The following is a 26,273-nucleotide window of genomic DNA, read 5'->3' as shown; positions in this document are numbered from 1 at the left end:
TGAGGTGGGCGGATCACCTGAGGTCAGGAGTTCGAGATCATCCTGGCCAATATGGTGAAACCCGTCTCTACTAAAAAAATACAAAAATTAGCCGGGTGTGGTGGCACATACCTGTAATCCCAGCTACTCAGGAGACTGAGGAAGAATTGCTTGAACCTGGGAGGCAGAGGTTGCAGTGAGCCAATATTGCACCACTGCACTCCAGCCTGGGTGACAGAGCGAGACTCTGTCTCAAGGGGAAAAAAAAAAGTAATACTTGAGGAAGTCAGCCAAACGAAGTAGACGAGACCTTACTTTTCATACTGGAAGCTAGTCAGCATTGCACAGCAATGAGAATGATTCAGCTGTAAGTGATTTCTTCACTGCCACCTTACCTGGATAGCCGTGGGGTCTGTGTTTACAGGTAACTGAGTTGCAGTGTTGGCACAGCACCTCACCACAGACAGTGTGGCAGATGATGCACACAGCACAGTGGACTGAGAAACAGAAAGAACTGGGATGTATACGCCACATGGCCAGAACTCAGCGCTTTCAGCCTTGCTGCTTCCAGGGAGGTCCGTGGACCAGCAGCAGCAGCAGCATCTGGCAGCTTGTTAGAAATGCTGAATCTCAGGTCCTGACCCATGACTTGATCCATTTTAACAAGATCCTAATTCGCACACACGTTAAAGTTTGAGAATAGCTGCTTTCAACTTTGCAAGGGAGAGTCATGCTAGGAAGGGCTGCTGGTAACGGTTCCCTCTTCTTTGGGGGAGGAATGGGTCCTGGAGGAGTTGAAAGCACTCAGCTGCACAGCAGCCCCAAACACCCCCATCTGAGCTATTTCTGGATCTGAAGCAGTGACGGCTGCTTTACCTCCACCCCTACCAAAGGCTCTGATGCTGTGTTGGGAGGATGTCATATGATTTGTTGCTGTGTAGCTAGCTAGGCTTTTAAAATATAGTCTTGTCTCCCTTAAAGTGTCCTGAGGTTGGTTTTTGTTTGTTGGTTGGTTTTTTGTTTGTTTGTTTGGGGATATACTTTATATACAATAAAATTCCCCAATTTAAAGGGTGAGATTTGTTACGTTTACCCAAATACAGTTGTGAAATCACCACCACAATCACGGTATAAAACATTTCAATCACATTAAATGTTTTGGTTTTATTTGTTGTCATAGCTTTCCACTTTATTAGCACATGGTACTTTTAAATATGAAAATACTAACAACATTATTCATACAATCTTTGGGTAAATTATGGAAGACCAAGTAATTACAATTCTGTTAATATGATTCAAAACATTGACAAATAACGTTTTTTCAATAGATGTTTAGATGTTCGTTGTTTAAAAGATGAGTCAAAATTTTCTTGCAGCAAAAAGAGTAAATATATCTAGGACCACTGTCAGAAATCTTTTTCTGTTTTTCTTTTTTTCCTTATGCCACTTTGTCTAAGACACTATCAGAAATCTTTTTAAAAATCATAGAAAGCAAGAGTATCCCCAGAGGATTAGAAATAGGCTAATTTAATCCCAACTTTCAAAAATGGCAAAAAGTAGATGCCAAGAAATAGTGTAGAGAAAATTATTAAATGGCTTGTTTATGTGCAACGACTGCAGAAAAGATTGCTCTGTAGAGACCAACAGAGTTTTTCTAAATAGTCACTAAACTAATATCATCTTTTGAAATAAGGTGAGCTAAGTAGATCACAGAACTATCTTCATAGAGGGAGACTTGATTTTAGTTAAGGTATTTGGCATAGTCTCACATAACTTGCCAATGAGGTTCTAATGTCTGTAAATTCACTCATTCTCAGTGAAGACTCTGTTATGTGTGTGTTTGATGTTGAATGTAAATAGGTAAATAGGTGAATTAAACTGTCATGGTCTGTCTTATAGTCTAGTGATGGAGACACATAATAACACAATAAAATAAAAAGGTTATTCTGGCTGCTGGGTGGAAGATGGATGTGAGGAGACAAGTAAAGGGAGACAAGTAAAGATGATCACAGTTATCCGGAAATTAAAGATGATGGCTCACACTAGAGTGGAGATGGGAACAAAATGCCTGTGGATTTGGGATAAATTTTGGAGGTAGAAATGATAGGGCACTTGCCAATGACTAGATATAAAGGATGAGGGAATGGCTGAGAGATAAGGTCGACTTCCAGGCTTCAAGCAGTTGACTGGACAATGGGCCATTTCCAGATGGTCTTGTTCTATTCAAAGTTGATGCCAGTGACTTGGATGAAGGTACACTTAAGATATGAAGTTAGATGCAATGATTAATATATAAGTAAAAAGGATCAACAATTTAAGAAGAGATCATGAGACTTGAAAGATAAACTGTAATGGAAACAAATATAGGTCTTGCACTTAGCCTCAAAAACAAACAAAAAAAGTACACAAGATAAAATTAGGAAGACAGTCTAGTAGCATTCACACCAGAAGCTCAAAAAGAATGAAAAGTGTGTGGTTGCCATAAAAATGAATTCCAGAATAGATCATCTTGAAAGAAGAAAGATGTCCGACTCAAAGAATTTAAAAATCCTATCATGCTTTGCACTGTTTGGACCAAATCTGATGTTATAGCATTGTGTCCATCTCAGCACATAGCCTTTAAAAAGGATGGTTGAGGAACTGGACCATCGCTGAGATGTAAACAGCCCAAACACTTCATCACAAGATGAACAGTTCAAAGAATTAAAGATGTTTGAGTTAAAGAGCACAATCTTAAAATGAGCACCCTCAGGACTGTTAGGTAGGAGAGGTGTTAAATTTCAAGTAGATTCAAATAGGTCCAGAAGGTAAAATGAGGACCCAAGGATAGAAGTAGCAACAGTGATTTCAGCTGAGCCTCAGTTCCAGGCACAGAACTTTTCAGAAACAGAGTGGGTTGCATAATACGTCCCCTTTTAAAAGACACTTTGTAGACCTGGATGCCTGTGTGTTGGCATGGAGTATAAGGGTTTCCTGTCCTGGGTGAAAACGCTGTGCCGGACTAGGTCCTCTCTGAAAGTCTCTCCCTGCTTTAGGAGTCTAAAATTCTAAGTTTCTTCTCAGGATACTCAAAAATCTACTAGAATGTCCTGCACCACATCTTTCATAATGTTGCTGACACAAAGACTCTTGAAGGTTCCTGACCACATTCTTCGCAATTCTAACTGTCTTGCCACCCCTTCCCCATGACCCATGTACAGTTACATGCTCTAGATCTTCCCCTCAAAGATGAACATAAGTCTGAAGTATCAACACCTTGGCAGCCCTATTATCGATCACTGAGCTGTAGTCCCCATGTAAGTACACCTTTTTTAGCAACCGGTTTTTGTCCCAGCCATATTAATACTTGTGGTCGGTGGTTAACAATGTTGAAGCTTAAATTACATCCAGATGAAATTTTTAAAAGGAATCACTTGTGTTCCTCTATGTTAGCACAGGAATCCCAGCATGTGTTTCCCTTCCAGGATACCATAATTATATGTACAGATATCTACCTGGACAATTAGGGGCATAATCATGCTCTAAACAGAAGTGTTCAAACAAGTCAATACGTTCTGTCCAGTTATTCCTCTTTCGTCTTTCTCTTAGGTGTCATGGTTTCTGTGTCTCAAGACATCTATGATTTGATTTTTCTAACCCTTTCTAGGATCTATTAGAGTCAACTAGACAATATAGTCCTTCTTTCTAAGAATCTGAACAAGGAGGCAAACTTTCTAAATTTTAATCCTATTAATGCCAGATTCTGGTATAGGCTAAAGTATTCTTAGAATTTTACTTTTACACTTTGCCTCTTAGTGATCTGATAGAAAAGGGGGTTTTGCTTTATAGTAGTTTTCAGTCTTGGAAGAGAAGATCTACATTTGGGAAAGGACTAAGAAGAGAGTCTTTGCAGATCGGACAGTTAAAGGCAAAACTGTCAGACTCTGAGTACTCTGAGGTGCAATGTTATGCCTCTTAAACATGGGAGGGGGTTGTTTGCATCACTGTGGGAGCACCTCATTCTGTTGTGTTTAAGTGGGGTGTGGAAGATAAGTGAACACTACTAAACTCTTCCCTAATCAACACTTTTCTCCCACTTGAAAAAGGGGTATAGCAGTTTATGGTGCTCAAAGGGCCGGATGCCACAAGCATCATCTACAAAGAGATTCAACACATAGATTGTGTTAAGACACAGCCATGTGCAAGAACCATGTGGTTGCCGGGGCTACTGACTGAGGGAACACAGCAAATGTTTCCTTAGAATGTTTCTTTTGCTAATAAATACGGAGTTCTCCAGGGTTAGGGCCTTTTGTAAATCATTAGGTAAATATTCATAACTATCCCCTCCTGCTAGGCACATAGATAGTTCCTACAAGGTCATACTCTGTATACATTAGCCTTGGGCTCATGGGAAAATCCCTTTGGTCACCTTTGGTCCCAGCAGAGTAGACCCAATAGGGCACATGGTCACTCTTGAATAGCATCTGGCTCATCCTAAGATGTCACTCATTTTATCCCCACTAGGAAGCCTACATTCTTCTGTGCCACACGGAAATCTTCTAGGGCCTGTCACATGTTCATGTAGAAGTGGCTACTTAGTGTTGTGTCCCTGAAAACACAAATGAACTCTGCAGGAAACCCAAAGCTTGCTTCTTTGACATAAATATTGCTTATCTTACTTGATAGAAAAAAAAAATCACGCCACAATTAGGTCCTGTATCTTACTCTGTGACAGAGCATATCAAATCCTGTTCCATTACGTTATCTCAGAACTACTGGGTTGGTTAATAAATGCTTGCTCTCCATTTCTCACATCCCTCAACTTGAAGAGATAGTAAGTGACCTACCCTCTTAATCAGTGTATTAGTCAATTTTCATGCTCCTGATAAAGACATTCCTGAGACTGGGTAATTTATAAAGAAAAAGAAGTTTAACAGACTCACAGTTCCACGTGGCTGGGCAGGCCTCACAATTATGGCAGAAGGCTAACGGCACATCTTACTTGCCCACAGATGAGAGACAATTGAGAGACAAGCAAAAGGGGTTTCCCCTTATTTAAAAAAACCCATCAGATCTTGTGAGACTTATTCACTACCACAAGAACAGTATGGGGGAACTGCCCCCATGATTCAATCATCTTCCACCGGGAATTATGGCAGCTACAATTCAAGATGAGATTTGGGTGGGGACACAGCCAAACCATATCAATCAGCCTCCTCACTCAAGGATTTTAGGGAAATAAGTCCAGATCTGAATGCACTTCCTTACCAATCATCTCTTAACTTAAATTCCCCTTTATTGGCAGATCAGCTGGGCCTTTACCCAAAGTGTTAGGTCTTTTGTTCTTTTTCCTAGTGTTTGTTTTGCCTTTGCTGAGCTCTGCCCCTCATTTGCTTGCTGGCCAGTTTCTGGCAGTTCATCTGTTCTGCTGCTGACCATTCTGTACACCTGGTTTATCTCCTCATGGCTGCCTCGTATGTGGGAGAAACAAAACGCAGTAGGATCATAGACAGCTGAGGAGCAGTCGTTCTGCCTGGGGCCAGGGAAGGCGACTGAGGAGTTGGCATATGAGCTGGGGCCTAGAGCAGCCTTCAACAGGTGTGCTGGGAGGGGGAAGAGCCAGGTGGAAGCAGCCCACGCAGAGCGAACGGCATGATGTGCCAAGTGCCTCTCAACAGCACTTGGTGGAAAAATAATTGCTTTTAATGACTCAAACGTAGAGTCAATTGCAGTAATGTATTGTTCTAGGGATATATTTTCCCACATCAGGAAGTGAGTGGTTTCATTTGGGGACTGGATTTTTTTCCTTCTTTTTTAATAAATAGGCTTTATTTTCAATTATCATGTCTGTTTTAACCAAATGTTTCAGAAATCATCTATATAATCTCCCACATCATTTTAACTGCACTTTTTCTTGAGAAGCATTTGATAATGAGCCAGATGTACTAAAACAAAAACATGAGTTCATCATTCAAAAAAGTCTTTTCATTATACTTGATTGTCAAATTTTCCCACTAGTTAGCAAGGGGTGCTTATTCATCTAAGAGGAACCAGGTGCAAAAAAAGTAAATTACATTATTAGCCCAATATATAGATGTTAAAATAGCCATGAAGTAATAGATGAATAGAACCCTAGACATCATTTGGCTTGTATCTTTATATTATGGGCAAGGAATCCAGAGATGGGAAATGTTAAGCAAGTTGCCCAAAGTCAGGTGGTCATTCTCCTAAAGTCACTGCCTGCCTTTCCCTTTGCCCCTCCCACCCCATTCTCACACTTTCTCACCCGGATGTAACAGAGAGTGCAACATAGACTACAAAAGCTTTCTTTCAGAATGTTGTTTTAAAGTCATCTCAACTGAAATGCTCCCAGAGAGCTGTTTGGGCTTTAAATTACATGAAGAATTTGAACTGTTACTCAGATTCTAATGAGCACTTCTTTATTTGGTAGGACATTTTTATTGAGGATCTTAAAACAGGGATGACTAATAGGTTCCAAAATTTGGATACTATTAACAAATTGTGTTAACCATACAAATAAATCTTGGCCCTTCTAAACTGTAATGTCAGAATATATTCTTTTCTAGTTATTACAACAAAATTTATTTTCTTTGCCTTAGGGTTCTTTTGACTTCAGTGACATTGCTGTCTATATATTCAATAAATCTCCTATTGATCTGTTCAAAAGAAACAGGTAAGCTGAGGACATGTTTGATTTTGTTAAAACCAGGGTGAATTATTTTTATGGTGACATTATGGAGCAAATGATCTTCTCTCTCTGTACAGCAATTTGATTATTAAAAAGAACAACTACTTTGACCTAGAGTGATTAGAAGACCTATGGGAGTATTTATCTAGAGAAACAGTTGCAGCAAAATATAAATTAAATTGTCATGGACAATGAGGAAATAATGTTGTCACTTAAAGTGAACCCTCAATTATATACCTGTTTTTCAAGTTTAAAATGACTTCATTTTAAAAGCTTCAGTTTTTCCTTAGGTCTTTATAAATCTAGAACAAAGATTCCATGTTTTTATATTATAGCTTCCAAGGTTTTAAAAGTAAGCAGACCTTTCATTCTCTTGTGCATATTCCAAGCAGAAAATTTTACTCCTGAGGCAATGTGGGAGTGAGCAAGCTATGAAGAGACTTCAAGTACTCTGGGCAGTGTAATACCTGAAGTGTTTATTTTCTATTTCTGGGACACTGAATTATGTTTGTAATTCTTTGACTTTTACATTAGCTAAAACCACACTGGCCAGCTATTATTATATATACATGACTCCATTTAACTGGAACATTTTATAATAAATTGAGGAGCTAACCATTGTCTAGTTTAAACACTAGTCTTATGAGAAATTAAACAAAGGTTTAATTATAGCCTGCCCCATATTGCTCTCCATGAACCTTTTGAAAATATGAACTGAACAGTTATAAAGAAATAAAACACTTTTTAAAAAGCGAATACTTTAGAATTTTAGTATTTATTGAGATGAGCTAGTTGAACATTTTCAAATTTTGCTACAGACAAATTATACTTTTGACAGATTAGTCTTCTACTCTCTTTTATGAGTTGCATGTATTTGAACTGCATTTTATGAATGATTAGATTTTGTATGTATTGGTTATTAAAATGTGTCTAAGCTTGTTATTACATTTAGAACACAGAGGCATTGATGGGATGTTATTAAGATAATTCCTTATTAGCCTAATCAGTCATTAATTCAAAAGGAATCTTTTTGTTTCAACTATTAGGATCTTTTTAAATCAAATATGTATTTTAATGGTATGTACCAGACTGAAGACAAAGATCACAGAAGGAATTTCCCCTTTGTAAGGTAGAGGTAGTTAAAAATAAGCCTTATGACCTAATAGGTTAATTGTAATGCTCTGGTAGCCAACTTGAAAAAGGAGAAATGATGGTTGCGTCTCACATTTTAAAATGTCAAGAGTTTGTTTTGTAATGAGGATACCTTAAACCCTGCAAAGCCAAAATGACTATTTGTGTGAGTTTGAGAAAGGCACACAGTAACTTGGGGAACTGTCAGTAGAATGACAAAATCTTGACTATTTTAACTTTCTGAACCCTGTCATTTCTTGTGTTCTCAAATTTGATTTTTAAATAGGCTGCATGGTATATGAAAAGCTGGGGGAACAAGTCTTTGGCACCACCGGGAAGTTCGTAATCTTTGGAGCCACCTCTCTACAGAACACTGGAGGTAAAAAGAACATGCTCTTCTATACATAACTTGAAACTAATTCTGGTGGCTAAGCGGCCGCATGAATTTTAACATAATTCAAGCAGTTATCATCCTCATTGCTAAAATGGCACAGGGAAAGTAAAGCAGACAGCAGTTACTTATTTAAAGCCACATATCCTGCTAGAGTAGCTGAAGTTGCCTTTGTGTCTTATTGACACAAGGTTGGTCTAAGAACGGGGTGATAACTTTTTACATAGCTTGCAACGTAAGCCTTCGTATCTTCTTTCTAAAAATGTTCTCATTTTCCTTCAGCAATGCTGAGCTACCTCTTCATCGTAAAAAACGAACTACCCTCTGCCATAAAGTTTCTCATGGGAAAGGAAGAGACATTTTCGTAAGTTATAGACCATTTTTTAAATGATATAACTAAAATGTTTTTCATTTAAATATGGGCAAATCAAAATTCTTGCTTTATGAATATTGCAGAAAGTTTTTCCTAGGCTGGTTTTTGTTTGTTTGTTGTTTCAACAATAAATTTTCTTTGGGGCTACATAAATGAAAAAAGTAGGAGAGTCATTTGAATATGAACATTTGAAAGGTAGATTTGTCTGTCATGCTGTGAGTGGTAGATACTGCATTTTCCCAAGAGCTTGAAATCTATATCTAGTTTCGGTGAAATAGAACAGATATGGAATATTTTTAACACAAAAGTGGAACATGAAAAAAAAAATTAAGACCCTAGCCTCTTGCTTAAAGAAGGGACATAGTATTTTGGAAGCAAAATTTACATGAGCCAACCTCACTAAAGATATAGATAACCCTGGAAAATGTTGCAGCTGCATTTGGCACAGTTGTGTTTTGACTCCCTCTTGTTTAACAGTTCTTGTCAGTCTTAGTTTCTCTGTTTTCTTTCAAGGGAGAATCATAGAAGCCAGAGTTTCTAGTGTTCTCAGGATTCAAGGTCAAATCCAAGGGATCAGGGAGAGAGAAATGCCTACCTGTGGTGACTTGTTTCTCGCTGATGCTAGCCCAGCAAAACAAAAAGGAGCTTTCTCTTTAAATAATTGGTAGGACAAGTTGTAATCTGACAGAATACAATGTATGCATTCAGTTTGGAAACCATGTAAATAATTCAAAAGAATGCCACATTTAGCCAATGGCAAAGAAAAAACAACAACAATATTCCTTCTTCCATTACATGGGAGTGAAGCTGTAGTAAGTAAGTAGTGGTTGGGTTAAAGTGTTTGGATAAGATCTGAATAATGATTTTAAAAATTAATGGATATAGTAAAAATTAATAAAAATATATACCATGAAATTTTACACTGGAGGGGGAAAAAGTCACTTTCTAAAAAAATATAACCTAACCCCTGAAATGCCTTTCAGAGCCTGGTACGTGGATGGCCGAGTTCTGGTGGTGATAGTTACCTTTGGCATAATTCTCCCTCTGTGTCTCTTGAAGAACTTAGGTAAGGACAGATTTTGTTTTTATCATATTCTGCAGTGCCCCAGTGAATCAGAAACTGAGTAAACATGGACAGCATTGCCCTCTGCTTCCCCTCTGCATGCGCTCAAAGATGAAGTGCATGATAAATTACAAGTATTAATCGGTGCCAACTTTAATATGGGATAAAAGCAATAGTCAGTATGTGACCTCCTAAACAATCTCTCTACTGAGCTGTGGAGGGGAGAAGGGAGGTTCTGGGGCCAGGACAGACAGGGCTATTTTCAAAAGTACAACTTATATGCTACTCTGAAAAAAGTCCAAAAAATGGAATTCTCTTCATACGAAGTCTTAACTACCATCATTATTTAGATAAATATATTTTCAAATCTACTATGGAGACAGAAAGCTGCCTAGATTTATACCCACAAGTATTATAAATTTAGAGAGTCTAGCCAGCCTCAATTATTTCTCTTCGACGTGGGAGAGATAAATCAAAAGTCAGAAATGGTGGATAATCCCCAAGTCATATCCATTTGCCTTTGATCTACTACTTGTTTTTATGCTTGTATTTGAAGACAAGGATGCCTGATGTTAGGGGAATTTCATACATTGAATAATGTGGCCAGACTGCCATCCAGTCAAAAATCTGTAAAATGTATTTACTTTAATTCTGGGCTAATTCAAACAAAAGTTTGGATAAAAGTTCTTCGAACAATAATTATGAGCCTCAGTTTTTTGCTTTGTTTTGGATCAAAATATCAGACCTCTGTAGCTGTTCTGTGAGGTTTATAAATAGATTTTTTTTTAACTACTTAATTTTCCAGTTTCTGCATCTGTGTTTTCCGTACCTATAGAGGTAGCTCTTTTCAGTTAAGTAGAGAAAAGGTCTTCCCCAGGGTTGAAAATAATGCAGTCTTGAGAGGCTACTTAACTCTACCTTTCTGGAGGTCATGGTGGCAATTGGAGATCGCCTAGGCATTCTACGGGGAGCTAGCTAAAGATCCCCAGATACTCAATTTACCACTGGAAATTCGCTTCATCTACTTTCTCTCATCTGGGGAGAAAAGTATTATAACTGACATTCAGTATGCACACAATAAGTGCATAATAAAGAGCTATTGAGGGGATCAAGGAGTAAATGGGTTTGCCCATAGGAGTCCATCAGAGTCCACCAACACAGACTTACAACAAAAATTGGAAGGCTCTTTTCTGCTGGATTCTGGGAGTCTGTGTTCTCTAGTGTGCAGGGAGAGTTGGAATCAAAACACATAATATAATGTTTTTATTCAGAGCCCCATTTTTTTGCCAAATAAAATAGCACTGTCAAATAATAAATCTTGTATTCGCTTGGGCACGTATGTTTATTATTGGAGCTCTAAAATATGCTTGAAATAATGCATTGAAATAAATGAGGTGATGAATTTTGAAATAATAACAGTTTATGATGGGTAGCTCCAAAATTTTTAAAAATGGAAAAAAAGAAATAATTTATTTTTTACTTTTTTTAAAGGGTATCTTGGCTATACTAGTGGATTTTCCTTGAGCTGTATGGTTTTTTTCCTAATAGTGGTAAGTGCTGATTGAAATGGCTGGTTTGGTTTTGTGACAGTACAATGGCATGTAATAATTATTCATTATTTGGCTTTACTAAAGTTCATACTGCTTCTACTATACTTCTTAATACCAGGTTATTTACAAGAAATTTCAAATTCCCTGCATTGTTCCAGAGCTAAATTCAACAATAAGTGCTAATTCAACAAATGCTGACATGTGTACGCCAAAATATGTTACCTTCAATTCAAAGGTAAGTTTCCTGATCCTTTGCAGATGAAACGAGCATTTTTATTAAGGGCATTCTATTTCTCATACTTGTAATTGCACTGTTTTGAATGTATTAGTTCTCAAAAGAACACATGATACCATTGCTTCTAGATTACACATCTATGTAGAGATCCTTGAGAAATATACAAATATTGTATTTTACACTCTCTCTTACCATTAAGCATTCCCTGTCAAAATCCCATTCTGGATAATTGTCTCAGCTTTTCCTGTGTAGAGTGCTAGGTGATGCTTCAAAAACAGATTAGGAACATCCTTTGCCCCCTGGTTCTGGTGATGACAGAAATGAATACTGCAGACTTCCTCAGCTTGCACAGTTGAAATGTAGATGCCACCACAAACTGACACTTAAAAGACACTCATACTATTAAAATATTGTTGATACCGATGGGAAACAGAGGATTATAGAGTCAGTCAGGCTTGGATTTGAATCCTCAGGCAAGTCACCCAACCTCTTGAGTAAAAATAAGGATTCTATTCTGTATCTTACAAGGTTTTGTTAGAATACGCCTGGCATAGTGCATCAGCAGAGTTAGGGCATAAGATGGGCTAGTTTTCACTTCTTTTTGCATAGGAAGTTAGATTGAGTTTGAGAGTTTCAAAGAGCCTTATCTAAGAAAGCTAAATAGATTGGATTTTCTCTCTTTATCTCTAATTGTAAGGATATAGCCAAAGTAGTGCAATATGAAACAGATTTTCTTTTCAGAGGATATCTTTTAAGTCTGATTCCATGCACCTGATGTAGAGCAAAGAGCAGTAAACTAGAGGTGGGAGTGCTGGGCCAGTCACCTGACCCGTTGGAGGGAGCCAGGAGAACAGCCATAGTCTGCCTACTGCTTGGGATTGCTGTGGGGACCCAGTGAGCTATCCTAGGAAGAGTGCCATGTAACTGGCTCATGCTGTATAAACAGGGGTGTTGTATACCTGGAGTATATAAAATACGCCGTAGGTGAGCCAAATCCAAAGTCCCTCTGTGACAAGTGGCTAATGGCTCTAGCTAGATAAGCTCTCTTAGAAAAGCTGCTTCTATTTTGGAGATCAAAACCCTCCTAATAACCGAATAATCCAGGGATTCTGAAGAGCTGTCAGATGAAAAGAGCTCAGAAATACTGGAGCTGTGTCATTTTTATGGTAAAAGTGTTTTTCCTAATGTCTGTTCTTTTCTCTCAAATAGACCGTGTATGCTTTACCAACCATTGCATTTGCATTTGTCTGCCACCCATCAGTCCTGCCAATTTACAGTGAGCTTAAAGAGTAAGAAATTTGTTTAATTTTTTAATCTTAATCGTTTTACATCTCCTCATTAATAGGCAAGTATGGAATTAAAATAAACAGACTTGTCTAATGAACGTAGGTGGATTCATCACCTAGCTTCAACATTTACTCACATCCTGCCATTCTTAAACAAGCATTGTATTTTAAGAATCAAGAAAGCAAGAAAAATCAGAAACTTGCAGTATTTGGGGGGGTCATAAACATAAAAAGTAGCCAACCATGTGGGCTTTTTCATTAATTGGTTTTTCGAATATTGTATCACCGAGGACAGTTTGAGTATTTGTGTTGCTTTCCATTATGTATGCGTATTTTGCAAGTGGGTGATAATCTTCAGATTCATCTGTAAACTGCTAAATACATTGTCTCTGATTGCCTGTTGGTTTGGGTGAAAAGGCTAGTAAATCAGACAATAAGACATCAATGTTATGGCCACAAACTAGGAAAAGAGAATATTGCTGTTCATTTTTAACTATTAAGAAAATTCTATGGATTTATTGATTTATTTTTGATTGCTGGTTTTGAGAAAATTAAGGCCTGCTTATAAACGTCTTCATGTGTTCTCTTTTTAGTCTACGGTTATCAAACATAAACAAAAATAGTCACCATAGCATAATCTTAAAAACTTAGAAAAGATAGACAATATTGGTATTTATTTCCATTTTGAAACAAAGTTGATGTCATTTAGAATTGAATCCACGCATTTTTTTCATATTTAATTGATACATGGCTAAATTTTAAACCATCCACATCTATGTGTATATACATCACTCCTAGTTTGTGATCCTCTATTTGGAGAATTTAAATATATCTTTGGCATCTTTTTTTTTTTCCTGCCACAATATTTTTAATTACGTACAAAGGTCTGACATGTCACCCAGGGACCCATTTCACCCACTGCTCTGTTTGGCTGCCAGTCTTTTGTCTCTCTCTTCAGCGATGGTGAGGCGGATACCCTTTCCTCGGGGAAGAGAAATCCATGATTTGTTGCCCTTGTCTTTGGCATCTTTTAATAGTTCAGCTTTTCGTTTTAGTTTTTAATTTTCTCAAGTGTATACTTCTCAATTTTTCTTTACCTTTTTTTTTTTTTTTTTTTTGAGACAGAGTCTCACTCTGTCACCCAGACTATAGTGCTATAGTATGATCTCAGCTCACTGCAGTCTTAACTTCCCAGGGTCAAGCAATCCTCCCACCTCAGCCTCTCAGGTAGCTGGAACTACAGGCACATGCCCGCACACCCAACTAACTTTTGTATTTTCTGTAGACACAGAGTTTCACCATGTTGCCCAGGCTGGTCTTGAACTCCTGAGCTCAGATGATCCGCCCGCCTCGTCCTCCCAAAGTGCTGGGATTACAGGCGTGAGCCGCCGCGCCCAGCCTACTTCTCAATTTTTCTTGTTTTCCGTACTCCCATGGCATCCCAGATTCCTTGTTATGACATAATCAAATGTTATGACTATCTGTGGTCTGTTATTTATTGAATACCAGTCTTGCAGATTAATTGTTTGGGCAGTTAAAGCAACTTAGAGGGTCATCCCAACCCCAGAGTGAACTTGACCTGAGAGATGGAGCCCTTCATCATTCCAGCTGTGATCTCTTGGGCGCTTGGTGCACTGGAGACCTGCAGACTTCCAGGTGCATCCCTGAGGCCACCCAATGGGAAAATCAGAACCTAAAACAGCAGCTTTAGAGACAGAACACCTTAGGTCAAGTTCCAGCTCTGCCGCTAATCTCTGGAGCTAGGAGAACAGCACTGATTTTTTTCTGCATGTTTTCCTTTGTCCAGCTAGTGTGGAGATAATATCAAGGCCAAATATTTTAAAAATGCTATCTGCCCTTCCGATGAGAACTTGATATTCTTTTAAAAGAATGGGGAAGAACACTTACGGGAGTGTAGTTCCATGAATCTCCATGGATCAATACCAATTCGGTGTAAGAGAGGTTATTTTCAACTGGCATAACTGCCAGGGGTAATTTCAGCTGTTCAGATCTTCCCTAACCTGATAGAGGCAAAGTTAAATTAGTATTCTTCAATGTTAACACTGGCGTTTAAATTCAGTGATATGATTTTTAATTTTTAACATTTATTTGTTTTTAGCCGATCACAGAAAAAAATGCAGATGGTTTCAAACATCTCCTTTTTCGCCATGTTTGTTATGTACTTCCTGACTGCCATTTTTGGCTACTTGACATTCTATGGTAAGTAATTTCTACTGGTACATAAATATAAGTATTTGTAAACAAATTAGTAAAAATCAGTGTTGAAATAACTTTTAACGTGAAAGGCAAAGAGAGCAACAAAGCTATCCATTGGTTTGTCTAGTTTTTTCTTCTACTTAAAGCAATGGTGATCTTTACATGTTCATGCAGACTGCAGAATAAAATATTTACTAAAACAATATTTATAATTTTTTTCTCCTAACAGTGTCCTTAAAAGAAATTGCATTTTAGAAGCATGCTAACTTTACTGAGGAGGGTTTAAAACTACATCAGACAAGGCTTTCCTAATTGACACTGCAAATTGGGTCAGATTCCATTAATAGAATGGAGAGACAGAGACAGATGCTGAAAGTGAGAAAGAGCAGAGTGCTACACTCATGACACTCTGAGTTAATTAAAAATGAAACTCCTAATTGTTCACTGTAAGTCGGAACCTTGCAAAGATCTGAAGGAATGATATAGAAAATTTTAAAAAATGAAATCTGAAAAAGGGAACAAGTTTTCATATGTAACCTTTACTGACCCTGAATGAACAGTTTACTGGCTTTTACTGCTTCTTCATCCTCTCCTATTCAAATTATCCTGAAACTTTATTTAATACCTTTCATTATCTTTATAATTGGGGACCTAATTTAAATATATATATGTGTGTATATATGTGTGTGTGTACCTATATATATATGTATATCTGTATGTATTTCACAATCTTTTCTACTAAATAATAATTCTTTGGAACTTTTTATCATAAACATAAATGTCTCAAAATTAAGCACATTTAAAAATTATTAATTCAGCCTGGAGAAAAAGGCTACTCTGATTATACAGATGTTATTATTATCATTTTCACTAGCAATAGAGAATAGCATTGTCTAATGAATTCATAAATACTATATTTAATTTTTACATAAAAATGGTGTTGCTAAGGTGCCTACAGAGTTTCAGGGCTGCAGTGGGTATAGGGAGAGAGAGGGGGAGAACTTAATGTTAGTTGAAGTCTCACTGTTGTCTTGTTCAAGCTATAATTTTTCTTTGTAAATGCATTGTTTTCACATAGAATAGAACACCAAACACTTGTATTACTCTTGGATTAAATAAAAAGGCTTAGCTATTTTTAAGTGGTTAGTTATTTTGAATTAAGGAAATTAGAACTAGTGAGATTCGTATTATAACTTATGGTTCGGTTTTGGAAACTGAGACCAAGCTCTATGGTACAGATTAGCATTTGAATTCCATGCTGAGAACCTTGAGACTGGTGCAGTGAGAAGCCCTTGCAGGAGACAGGAGGGGAAATTATCTCTTGTCAAAAGAGTGAGCAGTTTCATACTCTATGGGACTGCCATTCTAGCTTTGTTAGTCTTTAAAATAACACTTTCTGAAGTTCTGAGTTGAGAAAAAGTTCAACGTAGTACATAAGTCCAGGTGTGGTGGCTTGTACCTGTAATCCCAGCATCTTGGGAGGCCTAGGTAGGTGGATAGCTTGAGCCTAGGAGTTCGAGACCAGCCTGGGCAACTTAATGAGACCCCCATCTCTACCAAAAATATATATATATACACAAAAATTAGTCACACATGGTGGCACACGCCTGTAGTCCCAGCTACTCAGGAGGCTGAGGCAGGAGAATTGCTTGTGCCCATGAAGCAGAGGTTGCAGTGAGCCAACATGGCACTACGGCAACCACACTGCAGCCTGGGTGAAAGAGCAAAACCCTGTCTCAACACACACACACACACACACACACACACACACACACACACACAGACACAGTAGTACATAAACTAATTTTTTTTTTTTTTACAAGAACAATATACATGGAAGAGTGGAATTATTTCCTGATGGTGAAATTTCAGCTAGTGCCTCTGCTGCTTGGCCACTTGAAGTTGACTTAACAAGAGAAGAGTTTGAAACAAGCTCCAAGGTGGCTTGTAGCACCCCCCACCCCACCCCCACCCTCCCTGAGCAAGCTTGTGGTCGTTTGGCATGGTTTGAAGAGTAGAGGGAAAGTCTAGATTAAGAGCAGCTTCGTGCTTCAACTGTATGTTTCATTTTCAAGCCCAGTGTACTCCTAGGTTTAATTTAGTCTAAATTAAGCATTCCCACCCCATGTAGCTTCTTCTAGTGATTATTTTAAACTCCTTTGCTAAGTTGCATATGCACAGTGGAGCATGTCTTACCTAGAGATTTTTCTTTCCAACTGAATTGTTTTAATAGACATTTCAAAACATTACTTTACTTGCCCTTTAGTTTACAAATTCTTTGTTGTTCAAAAAAACTGATATACTTTATCTCCCTTTAAAACCCTCTTGCTTTTCCCTCATTTCAGACAACGTGCAGTCAGACCTCCTTCACAAGTATCAGAGTAAAGATGACATTCTTATCCTGACAGTGCGGCTGGCTGTCATTGTTGCTGTGATCCTCACAGTGCCGGTGTTATTTTTCACGGTGAGTAAGGGCCTCGGTGCAATATGAGAAAACCTGAGGTCTCAGCTTTCCTTCTGCCTGCAGGAGCCGGTTGCAGAGAAAGCCTGCCCCAGGTAACTTTCCTCGGTTATTGAATCTGCATCTGGGAAAGATCCCAAGACTCAGTTCAGGCTGTTTGAAAAGCAAGTGGCATTCAGTGCATCAGGGAGCCTCTGATGCAGTGAATCTTCATTCTAATTAATCTGACCCTGTTCTTTACAAAGAAATGACAATAGAATGTTCAAATTTCAGTCAGACATGAAGAGAGAATGTAAAAAATCAGAAATGAACACTCAAGTCTTAGATAAATCAAAGACAGAAATTACACCCCCCCACAAAAGAAAACTCTACTATTCTATAAATAAAAATACTTTCCCTCCTTAAGTCAAGCCCCAGAACTTCCAAAACTGTTAAACTACCTATAAATTCACTAGGCATTACAAAACATTTCATGAATTCATGTGCACCAATAAATCAGTTACTCTGCGGAGAAATGTCAGTGTGGGCATGCTGTAGGCATTTACAGAATCTTTGTTTTCTCTTCTTGCAGGTTCGTTCATCTTTATTTGAACTGGCTAAGAAAACAAAGTTTAATTTATGTCGTCATATCGTGGTTACCTGCATACTCTTGGTTGTTATCAACTTGTTGGTGATCTTCATACCCTCCATGAAGGATATTTTTGGAGTCGTAGGTATGACTTCATGACTTTGGGCTTCTCATTCTACAGTAGCTGTTTGGAGGGAAAATTTCACAATAGCAATGCTAAATTTTCTCTTTTTTCTTATTTTATAGGAGTTACATCTGCTAACATGCTTATTTTCATTCTTCCTTCATCTCTTTATTTAAAAATCACACACCAGGATGGAGATAAAGGAACTCAAAGAATTTGGGTATGTCTCTTGCCAGCCACTCTAACTTTTCTGATTAGTTTTCCATTTAAATTTACAAAATAAATAGTCCACCTTTCTATCAAGACTACTTTCAGTTGCCTTGAAAGGAGGCAGAAGCCCTGTAGCTTTGCTACTTGGGAGAGATTTAAAATATCATATCAGAATCTTCTCCCGTCCCTCCAAATATCTTTTCTGATTTTACTCTTTTTTTTTTTGAGACGGAGTCTCACTCTGTCACCGAGGCTGGAGTGCAGTGGCATGATCTCAGCTCACTGTAAGTTCCACCTCCCAGGTTCACGCCATTCTCCTGCCTCAGCATCCTGAGTAGCTGGCAACCACCACCATGCCTGGCTAATTTTTTTTTTTTTTTTTTTTTTGTATTTTTTTGTAGAGACAGGGTTTCACCATGTTAGCCAGGATGGTCTGGATCTCCTGACCTCGTGATCCGCCCGCCTTGGCCTCCCCGATGATGGGATTATAGGCATGAGCCACCGTGCCCGGCCCTCTGGTTTTACTCTTATGGTGCCTCAGCTTTTGTTCTGATCCAGGGTATAGCCAGTCAGAAGAATGGACATTCATCCTCTTGTGTCTCTATAGGACAGTGTCTAGTCTTTAGCAAGAGAGGAATTGACGAGGGACTCACAGAGGTTAGGCAGTCCACTGTTTCCATATGATTTCTACTCATGTAACTCCTCCCTACAGCCCAGGGAACATGCAATGCCTTAATTAAAATGTCTGAGTTAGCTTAAATAGTCTTTTTATTATTTGACAGATATGCTTTGGAACAACAGACCTGGATTCAAAAACTGCCTTTCTATGTTGGGATCCTTGTTTCCAGGTCTGATGAGGTTCAAGGGCATCTTGAAGGTGGTGCACTTGGAGACAGTGAGGGAAGCAGGGGTGAAGTGGCTGGTACCTGAGTCCCTTCTGGAGCTCCATTTTGCTTGGCCTCAGAGAAGGCTTCCTACTTACCCTCCCAGCTAGTGAAAGCACTGCAATTGTACCTGTTACCTGAGTCAACAGATCCAGATGAGAAGTGTAGGCAGGAGGGTCATCCCTGTGCATTTAGGAAAAGCAGCACTGATGCTATTAGAGCATCCAGTTCTCCAACATGATCACCCCTGAAACCTTAATTCCCAAATCTTTCCAAGACTTACCTGTAGGGGCTTAATGAGGACAGAGATGATGAAGCAGTCACTCTGGCACAATGGGACAGTATATTCAGACTAAATCTGAAAATGGTGGAGGCCTGCTGTCTATGAATTCTGAGCTTCTCCAACCCTGGTCCCATAATAAAACGAGTAGTAGGGTCTGCCAAATGGCATTAGACAAGGGCTCCATCTGTGTAGGGATCACTGGGAGTTAGACTGAACCCAGGATGATATGCCATGTGCAGCCATCTCAACCCCCAATTCGCTCCTCTCCTTCCCTAGCTCTTTCTCCTCCTCCAGTTTCCAGTCCAGCCCTGTTGGCTCTCAGAATGCATCATCCTTCTCCCTGCAGCGCTCTCACTGAACATGCTCAAGCACAAGGAACATATAATCTTGTGTTCTCTGGATTCTGGATTTAGTAATCTGTATTAGTCTGTTCTCACACTGCTAATAAAGAAATACCCGAGATTGCTTCCAAGATAGCCAAATAGGAACAGCTCCAGTCTGCAGCTCCCAGCAAGATTGTAGAAGATGGGTGATTTCTGCATTTCCAACTGAGGTACCTGGTTCATCTCATTGGGACTGGTTGGACAGTGGGTACAGCCCATGGAGGGCAAACTGAAGCAGGGTGGGGCATCGCCTCACCCAGGAAGCACAAGGGGTCAGCGGATTTCCCTTTCTTAGCCAAGGGAAGCCATGACAGACTATACCTGGAGAAACGGTACACTCCTGACCAAATATTGCACTTTTCCCACAGTCTTAGCAACCAGCAGACCAGGAAATACCCTCCCATGTCTGGCTCAGTGGGTCCCATGCCAGTGGAGCCTTACTCACTGCTAGCGCAACAGTCTGAGATCGACCTGCGAGGCTGCAGCTTGATCCAGGGGGGAATCCACCATTCCTGAGGCTTGAGTAGCTCACAGTGTAAACAAAGAGGCCGGGAAGCATGAGCTGGATGGAGCCCACTGCTGCTCATCAAGGCCTACTGCCTCTATAGAGTCCACCTCTGGGGACAGAGCAGAGCAGAAAAAAAGGCAGCAGACAGCTTCTGCAGACTTAAATGTCCCTGTCTGACAGCTCTGAAGAGAGCAGTGGTTCTCTTGGCACGGCATTTGAGCTCCAAGAACAGACAGACTGCCACCGCAAGCAGGTCCCTGACTGGGAAACACCTCCCAGCAGGGGCTGACTGACACCTCACACATACAGGTGCCCCGCTGGGACGAAGTTTCCAGAGGAAGGATCAGGCAGCAATATTTGCTGTTCTGCAGCCTTTGCTGGTGATACCCAGGCAAACAGGTTCTGGAGTGCACCTCCAGCTAACCCCAACAAATCTGCAGCTGAGGGGTCTATTAGAAGGAAAACTAACAAAGAGAAAGGAATAGCATCAACATCAACAAAAAGGTCATCCACACCAAAGCCCCATCTATAGGTCACCAACATCAAAGACCAAAGGTAGATAAAACCACAAAGTTGAAGAGAAACCAGAGCAGAAAAGTTGAAAATTCCAAAAAGCAGAGCACCTCTTCTCCTCCAAAGGATCACAGTTCCTCACCAATAAAGGAACAATACTGAATGAAGAATGAGTTTGACGAGTTGACAGAAGTAGGCTTCAGAAAGTCGGTAATAACAAACTTCTCTGAGCTAAAGGAGGATGTTCTAACCCATTGCAAGGAAGCTAAAAACCATGAAAAAAGATTAGATCAATGGCTAGCCAGAATAAACAGTGTAGAGAAGACCTCAGATGACCTGATGAAGCTTAAAACTACAGCACGAGAACATCGTGACCCATGCACAAGCTTCAATAGCCGATTTGATCAGGTGGAAGAAAGGGTATCAGTGATTGAAGATCAAATTAATGAAATAAAGCTAGAAGAGAAGTTTAGAGAAAAAAGAGTGAAAAGAAATGAACAAACCCTCCAAGAAATATGGGACTGTATGAAAAGACCAAATATACGTTTGATTGGTGTTCCTGAAAGTGACAGAGAGAATAGATCCAAGTTAGAAAACACTCTTCAGGATGCTATCCAGGAGAACTTCCCCAACCTAGCAAGGCAGGCCAATATTCAAATTCAGGAAATACAGAAAACACCATGATACTCCTCGAGAAGAGCAACCCCAAGACACATAATTGTCAGATTCACCAAGGTTGAAACGAAGGAAAAAATGTTAAGGGCAGCCAGAGAGAAAGGTAGGGTTACCCACAAAGGGAAGCCCATCAGACTAACAGCAGATCTCTCGGCAGAAACCCTACAAGCCAGAAGAGAGTGGGGGCCAATATTCAACATTCTTAAAGAAAAGAATTTTCAACCCAGAATCTCATATCCAGCCAAACTAAGCTTCATAGGTGAAGGAGAAATAAAATCCTTTACAGACAAGCAAATGCTGAGAGATTGTATCACTACCAGGCCTGCCTTACAAAAGCTCCTGAAGGAAGCACTAAACATAGAAAGGACCAACCAGTACCAGCCACTGCAAAAACATGCCAAATGGTAAAGACTAGTGACGCTATGAAAAAACCACATCAACTAACGAGCAAAAAAAACACTAACATCATAATGACAGGATCAAATTCAAACATAACAATATTAACCTTAAGTGTAAATGAGCTAAATACTCCAATTAAAAGACACAGATTGGCAAATTTGATAAAGAGTCAAGAACCATCAGTGTGCTGTATTGAGGAGACCCATCTCACATGCAAAGACGCACATAGGCTCAAAATAAATGGATGGAGGAAGATCGACCAAGCAAATAGAAAGCAAAAAAAAAGAAAAGAAAAAAGAAAAAAAACGGGAGTTGCCATCCTAGTCTCTGATAAACCAGACTTTAAACCAATAAAGATCAAAAGACTTAAAGAGGGCCACTACATAGTGGTAAAGGGATCAATTCACCAAGAAGAGCTAACTATTCTAAATATATATTCACTCAACACAGGAGCACCCAGATTCATATAGCAAGTCCTTAGAGACCTACAAGGAGACTTAGATTCCCACACAATAATAATGGGAGACTTTAACACCCCACTGTCAATATTAGACAGATCAATGAGAATGAAGGTTATGGAGGATATCCAGGACTTGAACTCAGCTCTGCACCAAGCAGACCTAATAGACATCCACAGAACACTCCACCCCAAATCAACCGAATATATATTATTCTCAGCACTACATTGCACTTATTCTAAAATTGGCCACATAATTGGTAGTAAAATACTCAGCAAATTTAAAAAGAACAGAAATCACAAAAAACTGTCTCTCAGACACAGTGCAATCAAATTAGAACTCAGGATTAAGAAACTCACTGAAAACCACACAACTACATAGAAACTGAACAACCTGCTCCTGAATGACTACTGGGTAAATAATGAAATGAAGGCATTAATAAAGATGTTCTTTGAAACCAGAGAGAACAAAGATACAACATACCAGAATCTCTGGGACACATTTAAAGCAGTGTGTACAGGCAAATTTAGAGCACTAAATGCCCACAAGAGAAAGCAAGGAAGATCTAAAATCGACACCCTAACATCACAATTAAAAGAACTAGAGAAGCAAGAGCAAACACATTCAAAAGCTAGCAGAAGGTAAGAAATAACTAAGATCGGAGCAGAATTGAAGGAGACAGAGACACACACACAAAAAAAACCCTTCAAAACATCAGTTAATCCAGGGGCTGGTTTTTTGAAAAGATCAACAAAATAGATAGACTGCTAGCAAGACTAATAAAGAAGAAAAGAGAGACGATTCAAATAGACACAATAAAAAAATGATAAAGGGATATCACCACCGATCCCACAGAAATACGAACTACCATCAGAGAATACTATAAACATCTCTACGCAAATAAACTAGAAAATCCAGAAGAAATGTATAAATTCCTGGGCACATACACCCTCCCAAGATTAAACCAGGAAGAAGTTGAATATCTGAATAGATCAATAACGGGTTCCGAAGTGGAGGCAGTAAATAATAGCCTACCAACCAAAAAAAAGTCCAGGACCAGAAGGATTCACAGCCGAATTCTATCAGACGTACAAAGAGGAGCTGGCACCATTCCTCCTGAAACTATTTCAATCAGTAGAAAAGAAGGAATCCTCCCTAACTCGTTTTATGAGGCTAGCATCATCCTGTTATCAAAGCTTGGTAGAGACACAACAAAAAAAGAGAATTTTAGGCCAATATCCCTCAGGAACATTGATGCAAAAACCTTCAATAAAATACTGGCCAACCAAATCCAGCAGCACATCAAAATGCTTATCCACCACGATCAAGTCAGCTTCATCCCTGGGATGCAAGACTGGTTCAACATATGCAAATCAATAAATGTAATCCATCACATAAAGAGAACCAATGACAAAAACCACATGATTATCTCAATAGATGCAGAAAAGGCCTTTGACAAAATTCAGCAGTCCTTCATGCTAAAAACTCTCAATAAGCTAGGTATTGATGGAACATATCTCAAAATAATAAAGAGCTATTTATGACAAACCCACAGCCAATATCATACTGAATGGACACAAACTAGAAGCATTCCCTTTGAAAACCATCACAAGACAGGATGCCCTCTCTCACCACTCTTCAACATAGCGTTGGAACTTCTGGCTAGGGCAATCAGGCACAAGAAAGAAAAAAAGGGTATTCAGTTAGGAAAAGAAGAAGTCAAATTGTCTCTGTTTGCAGATGACCTAATTGTATATTTAGAAAACCCCATCATCTCAGCCCAAAATCTCCTTAAACTGATAAGGAACTTCAGCAAAGTCTCAGGATACAAAATGAAAGTGCAAAAATTACAAGCATTCCTATACACCAATTATAGACAAACAGCCAAATCATGAGTGAAATCCCATTCATATTTACTCTAAAGGGAATAAAATACCTAGGAATCCAACTTACAAGGGATGTGAAGGACCTCTTCAAGGAGAACTACAAACCACTGCTCAATGAAATAAAAGAGGACACAAACAAATGGAAGAACATTCCATGCTCATGGATAGGAAGAATTGATATCGTATAAAGGGCCATACTTCCTAAGGTAATTTATAGATTCAATGCTATCCTCATCAAGCTACCACTGACTTTTCTTCATAGAATTGGAAAAAACTACTTTAAAGTTCATATGGAACCAAAAAAGAGCTCACATAGTCAAGACAATCCTATGCAAAAAGAACAAGCTGGAGGCATCATGCTACCTGACTTCAAACTATACTACAAGGCAACAGTAACCAAAACAGCATGGTACTGGTACCAAAACAGATATATGGACCAATGGACCAGAACAGAGGCCTCAGAATTAACGCCACACATCTACAACCATCTGAGCTTTGACAAACCTAACAAAAACAAGCCATGGGGGAAGTGTTCCCTATTTAATAAATGGTGCTGGGAAAACTGGCTAGCCATTTGTAGAAAGCTGAAACTGGATCCCTTCCTTACACCTTATACAAAAAATTAATTCCAGATGGATTAAAGACTTAAATGTTAGACCTAAAACCATAAAAACCCTAGAAGAAAACCTAGGAAATACCATTCAGGACACAGACATGGGCAAAGACTTCATTGCTAAAACACAAAAAGCAATGGCAACAAAAGCCAAAATAGACAAATGGGATCTCATTAAACTAAAGAGCTTCTGCATAGCAAAAGAAACTACCATCAGAGTGAACGGGCAACCTACAGAATGGGAGAAAATCTTTGCAGTCTACCCACCTGACAAAGGGCTAATATCCAGAATTTACAAAGAAATTAAACAAATTTACAAAGAACTTAAACAAATTTACAAGAAAAAAACAACCCCATCAAAAAGTGGGCAATGGATATGAACAGACACTTCTCAAAAGAAGACATTTATGCAGCCAACAGAGATATGAAAAAATGCTCATCATCACTGGTCATCAGAGAAATGCAAATCAAAACCACAATGATATACCATCTCATGCCAGTTAGAATGGCGATCATTAAAAAGTCAGGAGACAACAGAGGCTGGAGAGGATGTGGAGAAATAGTAACGCTTTTATGCTGTTGGTTGGAGTGTAAATTATTAGTTCAACCATTATGGAAGACAGTATGGTGATTCCTCAAGGATCCAGAACTAGAAATACCATTTGACCCAGCCATCCCATTACTGGGTATATACCCAAAGGATTATAAATCATGCTACTATAAAGGCACATGCACACGTATGTTTATTGTGGCACTATTCACAATAGCAAAGACTTGGAACCAACCCAGATGTCCATCAATGATAGACTGGATTAAGAAAATGTGACATATGTATACCATGGAATAGTACGCAGCCATAAAAAAAGGATGAGCTCATGTCCTTTGAAGGTACATGGATGAAGCTAGAAACCATCATTCTAAGCAAACTATCACAAGGACAGAAAACCAAACACTGCATGTTTCCACTCATAGGTGGGAGTTGAGCAACAAGAACACATGGACACAGGACAGGGAACATCACACAGCGGGGCCTGTCATAGGGTGGGGGACTTGGGGAGGGATAGCATTAGGAGAAATACCTAATGTAAATTACAAGTTGATGGGTGCAGCAAACCAACATGGCACATGTATACCTATGTAACAAACCTGCACGTTATGCACATGTACCCTAGAACTTAAAGTATAATTTTAAAAAATACCTGAGACAGGGTAATTTATAAAGGAAAGAGGTTTAATTGACTCACAATTCCACACGACTGGGGAGGCCTCACAATCATAGTGGAGGGCAAACAAGGAGCAAAGGCACATTTTACATGGTGGCAGACAGACAGCATGTTCAGGGGAACTCTCCTTTATAAAATCAACAGATCTCATGAGATGTATTCACTATCACGA

General features: G+C 39.0%; 1 protein-coding gene across 5 annotated transcripts in view; it reads left to right on the top strand.

Annotated features, from left to right (window-relative positions):
* SLC38A1 (solute carrier family 38 member 1) overlaps window positions 1-26,273 on the top strand; it is an 86,662-nt gene that overhangs the window by 53,703 nt on the left and 6,686 nt on the right. For 4 of the 5 annotated variants that reach the window (XM_008002965.3, XM_073020653.1, XM_008002964.3 and 1 more), the window contains 11 exons: window positions 6,579-6,652; window positions 8,085-8,177; window positions 8,472-8,553; window positions 9,546-9,628; window positions 11,117-11,175; window positions 11,294-11,410; window positions 12,620-12,699; window positions 14,816-14,916; window positions 17,259-17,377; window positions 17,946-18,087; window positions 18,189-18,286. In XM_008002965.3, the coding sequence (XP_008001156.1) occupies window positions 6,579-6,652; window positions 8,085-8,177; window positions 8,472-8,553; window positions 9,546-9,628; window positions 11,117-11,175; window positions 11,294-11,410; window positions 12,620-12,699; window positions 14,816-14,916; window positions 17,259-17,377; window positions 17,946-18,087; window positions 18,189-18,286 (1,048 nt within the window). Of the gene's footprint in view, window positions 1-6,578; window positions 6,653-8,084; window positions 8,178-8,471; window positions 8,554-9,545; window positions 9,629-11,116; window positions 11,176-11,293; window positions 11,411-12,619; window positions 12,700-14,815; window positions 14,917-17,258; window positions 17,378-17,945; window positions 18,088-18,188; window positions 18,287-19,719; window positions 25,198-26,273 lie in introns of those variants that run through there. The other variant, XM_008002963.3, reaches the window with a different exon arrangement.

The sequence above is a fragment of the Chlorocebus sabaeus genome, chromosome 11, assembly GCF_047675955.1.
Source record: "Chlorocebus sabaeus isolate Y175 chromosome 11, mChlSab1.0.hap1, whole genome shotgun sequence".
Lineage (NCBI taxonomy): Eukaryota > Metazoa > Chordata > Mammalia > Primates > Cercopithecidae > Chlorocebus > Chlorocebus sabaeus.
This window is presented reverse-complemented; position numbering and strand designations above follow the sequence as displayed.